The 7,194-nt window shown below is 41.5% G+C and overlaps 2 protein-coding genes across 8 annotated transcripts in view; both read right to left on the bottom strand.

Annotated features, from left to right (window-relative positions):
• LOC109529401 (sodium- and chloride-dependent GABA transporter 2-like) overlaps positions 1-7,194 on the bottom strand; it is a 24,417-nt gene that overhangs the window by 12,183 nt on the left and 5,040 nt on the right. The gene's annotated exons all lie outside the window — the stretch shown is intronic.
• LOC109529403 (sodium- and chloride-dependent GABA transporter 3-like) lies at positions 885-4,768 on the bottom strand. Of its 2 annotated transcripts, XM_019892788.1 has the most exons (4): positions 4,630-4,768; positions 2,880-3,027; positions 2,678-2,812; positions 885-1,426 (listed from the first exon to the last, which is right to left on the bottom strand). In XM_019892788.1, exons 2-4 carry the CDS (start codon positions 3,022-3,024, stop codon positions 1,200-1,202), a joined length of 507 nt encoding a protein of 168 aa, XP_019748347.1. In that variant the 5' UTR covers positions 3,025-3,027; positions 4,630-4,768; the 3' UTR covers positions 885-1,199. The 2 variants fall into 2 exon arrangements, with proteins under 2 accessions (XP_019748347.1, XP_019748348.1); XM_019892789.1 differs by lacking the exon at positions 4,630-4,768 and having other exon boundaries at positions 2,880-3,186.

Here is a 7,194-nt window from a genome sequence, read left to right as displayed (position 1 = left end):
AGGTGGCGGGCCAGATCTGGCCCCCGTGCCTTGACTTTGACACCAGTGCTGTAGACAAACAACCATTTGCACTCACAATTACACCTCGGGACAATATAAAGTCATTAATCAACCTACCATGCATGTTTTTGGAATGTGGGAGGAAACCAAAAACCCATGTAGGCATGGGGAGAGCATGCAAACGCCACACAGGAAGGCCAGGGCTGGGAATCAAACCCATGACCTCAGCAATGTGAGGCTAACCAGTCGACCATCGTGCTGCCTTAAACACAATATTAATACAAATAACTAAACTATAGTCACTGGGATGAAAGTGTTTCTGGGTGTGATTGTCGTTACGAATGGTCATCATCATAATCATCATTGTATAATAATTATGGGGGTGTGTCTATGCGTGTGTGTGGGTGAGATGGGGACAGGGAGTGGTGGGTTAAGACATGCCTGTAAATGTCGCCTTCCTAGGCAGTTGTTTTGAGCTTTGTGTGTTTTTACTATTTGCAGCGTTTCTCTTTTGAATTTGTTTTGTAGTTTGTAAGTTTGCTTCTAATTACGTTTTGCGATTGCAGCATTTATTTCTTGAAGCTTTTTTTTTTTTTTTGCTGTTGTTTTATGAGATTACGTTTGGCCGTTTGCACCATTCCTTGCAGTGTTTTTGTTTCGCAGTCGTTTTGTTTGCATCATTCCTGTGTTTGCAGCATTCGGTTGTGAGCAGTGCGGCCATATCTATTCCATATGCATTTCAATAGCCGTCAATTACACGCAGACTTTCGACATTTGTGGGCCGTCCCAGTTTTTTTTTTTTTTTTTGCTGTTGTTTTATGAGATTACGTTTGGCCGTTTGCACCATTCCTTGCAGTGTTTTTGTTTCGCAGTCGTTTTGTTTGCATCATTCCTGTGTTTGCAGCATTCGGTTGTGAGCAGTGCGGCCATATCTATTCCATATGCATTTCAATAGCCGTCAATTACACGCAGACTTTCGACATTTGTGGGCCGTCCCAGTTCCTATTCCCACAAATGCAAATGGCATTTAGTCCAGGTGGTTCATTTGTCAATGCATGCTTTTGTCTTTGAGACGCTTCCGTAATTGAGAGCTGTATACATAAATTTGGCTCAGTTTGACTTGACACTTGACAGGAATGACTACGCCTTAATCAAAGTTGTAAGATGACAACTTAACTTTGTAGCAAAATGCCATTTATTCAGTCTTGTCTCATGACAAGATAATAGGACAGGTCAGAGTTTCTTGACCAAAAAGGGACATGATGCATTGTGTGCTGGACCTCACCTGTGTTCCAGTAGTTGTCGCAGGTGCTCCAGGGCAGTGGAGAGATAAAGGAGAACGCCAGGTAGAAAAGAGTCGATGCCATAATAATCGTGTAGGTCATGCTGCTGTAGAACTGGATCACTTGCCCCCCATAGCCGATACCTTACAGACAGCGCACATTTAAGGTTCAATTTTTAATCATTTTCTTTGCTTGTTTCCGAAAGAAGAAATTCATCTCGGAGCAAAAAATAAAACTTCCGTTTTATTTATTTCGCGTTCCCAAAAAATGTTGTATTTTGAAAAATTACCGGATTCTCTGTTACATCCGTCTACAATGTGTCAGGTCAAGGCGCGCTTCTCGGTCACGTGACAGTTTACCGCTAAAATGAAAGCCTGGAGCTAGCAAAATAAGTAAAAAACGTCTTTGGAAAGGGAATGACCTCCCACTGAACATTTGGCTAGCCTCTTAGCTGCCCATCTTTAAAACCCGCCTCAAAACTCACTTGTATTCTTTGGCATTTGACTCAGCATGACTCAGATTTGTTCTTGGTTTTACTGTTCGGTGCTTTCCGCCGTCTTTGTTACTGATTTGTTGCTTTACTGTTGTATGCAGTATGTTAGTTGCTCCATGTACAGCATTTTGTATGCAGCGATGGCTGTTTGAAAGTGCTCTATAAATATAGTTGAGTTGAGTTGAGCGAAAAAAAGCCCAGCCAGGAAACAGAAGAGGAGCCTATGACTTTCAAGAGAAAGAAGGCTACATTTCATAAACAGTATCAGGAGTCCTACTGAAAAATATGGATTTATCTCAACGGGAGATTCCCACGCACCAAGCCCACTCTGCATAATATGCGGCGATGGTGAGTCGTATTTTTCATGCACTTTTTATTTGCTTTGGATCCTATTTTGAAGGCACGTTTAAACGTTACCATAGCGACCAGAGCGTGTGACGGCCAAAGAGGACGTTCCTTGTGTCATGATTTGTGTTTATTATTATTATAATGCCCTTCAATACGGAAAGAAGGATGCACGCAGTCGCTGATGTAATCTGTCGTTTTTAATAAACAAAAGGAGCAGTAACACATACATTCATAGGAGTTGCTGTTAGCCACAACTCACGTCCATGCGCTCCGCACTCAGACTAACTGCCGGAGCCAATATTCCCCCAACCGGGCTCCTCCCCTCTCTGTGACGTCACACAAATACAAGAAACAAACTGTATTACTTTATGTTTAGAAAATACCACGGTATCATGCAGGTCATATCATATTATTTTATTACATTTACCCGCCACACCTTAAAGGCCGGTCCCTGACAATATTGTCTGACATTAAACCGGTCTGTGGGGCAAAAAAGGTTGGGGACCGCTGTGTTAGAGAATGGCAAACTTGTACGTGACAGAGTGTTGCACACCTTCAGCCAGGGGGCACAGCTTCCTCCAGCAGGTGATGGCGCCCTCTTGGGTATGCTGGCCCATGGCGGTTTCCAAAAGGAATAGCGGGACGCCGCATGTCACCACAAATACCAGATACGGCACCAGGAATGCACCTGGATGTTACACATACTTTTGTGATATGTACAACTTTTGGAAGTGTCGAGTGCTGCATTTGCTTACCGCCGCCGTTTTTGTAGCACAAGTACGGAAATCTCCACACATTGCCCAGGCCCACAATGTTCCCGGCAATAGCCAGAAGATACTCCACCTTGCTGCTCCAGTGTCCTCTCTCCTCAGTTACACTTTGGCGTTTTTTCCTCCACATTCCCTAAAAGTTCAATGTGAATTCAAGCTTCTTTTAACCCCCACACAAGACACACATTTAAAGTCGCATAATGAGCAACTGAGCGGAGATGTTAATCAGTTCAGAAACACGAAAAACACGAAACTTATCGTTAGGTTGATTGTTTTTAGTTATCTTACATTTGCATATTATTAATGATGAATCGATTACGCTTATAATGAGGAAAGCTTATGCCTGCAGTGATAAATTGATTATGCTTGCAATGAAGAACGCTTATGCTTTTAATAAAGATGTAATTATGCTTTTAATAAAAATATGCTCACATCTATAATAAAGAATGCTAAGTGCACTGTGTGACATTTGAAGGTCGCAACCACCTTTCCGAGAAATTGGTTAGAAAGAGATAAGTATTAAGACAAAACAAGAGCAAGGTTGGACGTGGATGGAGCTGTCAACACCAACTGCTTTTGGTGTTTTTGTAATGATTGCACACATGTAATCATTTTCACTCACATGCCCATAGTCAAACAAGTTCAGTGTGTCTTCAACAGCCCTCACCCTTTAGGTTGGACTCACCGATGTATTAGATTCCCAATGAGAAATAAATGAGAGGGCAAGTGGGGAGATCCATGGGTGACGTGCAGAGAACTAAAACCTAACGCTTCTCCTTGTTCCCCCCTCGAGTGATTTGGTACCAGAATCAAGTGTCTCCTCTCCTCGTTGGATCTTTATTATGAATGTCTAATTGATAACCCTGACATTTTTTGCTGCATTTGGCCGGGAATCGAACCTGGGCCTCCCTGGTGGTTCAGTGGTGGAATTCTCGCGGAAAGCCCGGGGTTCGATTACCGGCCGATGTACCAAAAAAATGTCAGGGTTATCAATTAGATATTCATAGCAGCAGCTGTGAATGTCATTCAGTTGGTGTTGACAGCTCCATCCACGTCCGACCTTGCTCTTGTTTTGTCTTAATACTAATCTCTTTCCAACCACTTTGTCGGAAAGGTGGTTGCATCCCTCAACTGTCACACAGTGCACTTAACATTCTCTATTATAGATGTGAGCATATATCTTTATTAAAAGCATAATTATATCTTGATTAAAAGCATAAACGTTCTTCGTTGCAAGCATAATCAATTGATCATTAATAATATGCAAATGTAAGATAACTAAAAACAATCAACCTAACACTTATCACGTAAAAATGTGCAAATTGTTATACAAAAACATGATAATTATCATGTAAAAAAAGTGAAAGTTATCATGTAAAAACATAAAAATTATTATTTGTTCCACAGAAGAGTGGAACAACGTTGAGTTCAACTGCTGCAAATTTTAAGTTAATCGTCAAGCACTGCAAGCTAAAACACAGCTAAATAGCATATTCAAGCACACATATTATAAACTGACACATTTGACTTCCATAAATACATTCCCTTCATTGTGTATCTTACTATTTTCATTCAAACTCACACTTTTTATGAAACAGTGAATCATAAAACTGCAATACAGTATTGCCCAGAATATGTACATCCATCCATTTTCCGATCCGCTTATCTTCACAAGGGCCATAATATAACAAACTATAAAATAACAAATGCCATCAGCGTTTCCAACGCTACATACCTCGCTTCACGTTGCAACTGTTCCTCCTGCAGTGGTGAAATGGTGACAACTACACTAAAACACTATATACTCCTCTGCCCAACCTGACCTGTTCCGTTTGGCAAAACAGGCGAATATTTTAAGCAAAGGTGTGTGTGTGTGTGTGTGTGTGTGTGTGTGTGTGTGCGTGCGTGCGTGCGTGCGTGCGTGCGTGTGTGCGTGCGTGTGTGTGTGTGTGTGTGTTTGGGTTGTGTGTGTGTTAAATAAGAATTATGCACACACTTCAAAGGATTTTTTCATAAAATTCGAAACTTTATCAAACAAGAATTAATTATGTCGGAGGTGGATGATCAGTTGCCGCATACTCTCTCGCTGACGTTTTTTTTTTAGTTTTTGCCTGTCAGTGACTGTGGTCCCCTCGGCAGCAGGCGACAATCTTAACCATTTGGCAACAACCCACGGCCAGTTGTGTTTGTTCAAAATGTACCCTTTCAAAGAAATTAATCGCATTGTTGAAAACCTACTCTACAAGTTTTTAAATTGGCCATTCAGGGATGAAGTGTTTTGAGAGAAAATCTTTATGCATTGCTGACAAGCGCTCTCCAGTTGAACCTTGACTTGACAAACCAATCCATCACACCCTTCTGTCGTTTCAACCCCTTGTGCCAGTAATCATTTTTGATGATGAAACTATCATCACGCTTTAATTTTTGGCATGGAACTTGCCATTTTGTCTCCAGGAGAGGTTCAGGAGGTCGGTCATGAGACGTTCTGTTAAATATTATATTTGAGACCATATTCTCATGGCACACAAATCCTCCCTCAGAAAGATTCAGAGGGATCATAATGTAACCTTGGACTCCATCAGGATGAAATTGCTCTGAAAATGAATGACCTGGATGAATGGCTGTTGTTTACAATTACCAATCCATTCATCAACCAAGTTCTGAGTGATGCATTTTAAGAACCTCTCGCACACCGAGCAACAGTAGCATTTATTCATTCATTCTTTTTTTTTTTTTTTGCCTTAGCTATCAAGCCCCTCTTAAATGCACTTTATTGTAAACTGTGTGGTATTTTTAGTAATGGATGGAACGGCGAGTCTGTCGTCATGCTGACGATTTGCTCCTCTACATTTGCGCCAAACATGGCACCCACTACACAAAGGTCAAACTTACTCAAATCTACTAGAACACAAATTGTGACACGTGCGGCTGTTTTGGTCCTGTCCTGCTTTGCATTCCGCTCCTCTACATTTGCGCCAAACATGGCACCCACTAACAAAGGTCAAACTTACTCAAATCTAGAACACAAATTGTGACACGTGTGCGGCTGTTTTGGTCCTGTCCCGCTTTGCATTCTGACTGGAGAAAAAAATACTTGGAACTTGTGTGTCATAAATTAATCGAACCCAATGCAATGATTGCATTGTTTGGTGGACTGGATCTCCACCTCAATCCCACTTTACTCCGCAGAGGCTGCTCTTGGAGCTTTTGTTACTTTATTAGGATATGCATGACACACAACTCATTTGTGAAAATGAAGTCACCAATTAGTGGTCCACACACGCTACAGACAGAGTCCTTCATTTTCTTCAGCTACAATCAATAAGTTGTGTTTTGAGGGGCCCTCTTCCCAAATTTTATAAAATGCAAGAACCCTTTTTTGATGAACATCTGTGATCTGCATCTCCCAGTTAGAAGTTATCTTTGGGGCCCTCTTCCCAAATTTTATAAAATGCAAGAACTCTTTTTTTGATGTACATCTGTGATCTGCATCTCCCAGTTACAAGTTATCTTCGGGGTATTTATTTTAGTGTTAATTTATGAGCAAGTGCATAATTGAATACGTTGTGACATTTGACTGAACAAATAGCTTCAAGAAAAGGTGTTTATCATCATTCAAAGGCGATATGACAAACACAGGCATCTTGCTCAGTTGGTTTTACAAGCGCTGCATGTTGAGGCGCATGAAAATTATGAAAGAGGCAAAAGGGGATAAATGAAACACACACACGAACACACACACAATTTGAAAAGGCAAATGAATGACTCAGAGGTTTTGTACATGCCTTTGCGAATGATTGGTTCCCGGCACGACATCGACCAATGACAGCACGAGTGGATTTATCCCGTGAGCTGATTGGCTGCACATCTTCACAGCCCCGCCCAGCACCGTCCCCCGTTTCTGGTCACGCTGTTGACTCTGATTGGTGACTCTCATTCGCCTTCCTCTCTTTGGCATACAGTGGCGCCTCTACCTACGAACGTCTCTTCATACGAAATTTTCAAGTTCCGAAACGTCTCAACAGGAAAATATTGCCTCTTGTTACGAAATAAATTTGAAGATACGAAAGGTAAAAATACAGTATGGGCTGTTTATCGCAGCTCCGAGCTTCCTGAACGCAACATACTTATCGCGGTCATGGTTCCCAATAACCACGATAAGTGAGGGATAACTGTATAAACACACACAGTACCTATATGGTTCGAATCCTGTCCATTTTTATGTGAACATCCATCCATCCATCCATCCATCCATCCAGTTCACAATTGGTGGGCTTATAATATGTTTCTGATACGTTAA

The sequence above is a fragment of the Hippocampus comes genome, unplaced genomic scaffold, assembly GCF_001891065.2.
Source record: "Hippocampus comes isolate QL1 unplaced genomic scaffold, H_comes_QL1_v1.1 scaffold72, whole genome shotgun sequence".
Taxonomy (NCBI): domain Eukaryota; kingdom Metazoa; phylum Chordata; class Actinopteri; order Syngnathiformes; family Syngnathidae; genus Hippocampus; species Hippocampus comes.
This window is presented reverse-complemented; position numbering and strand designations above follow the sequence as displayed.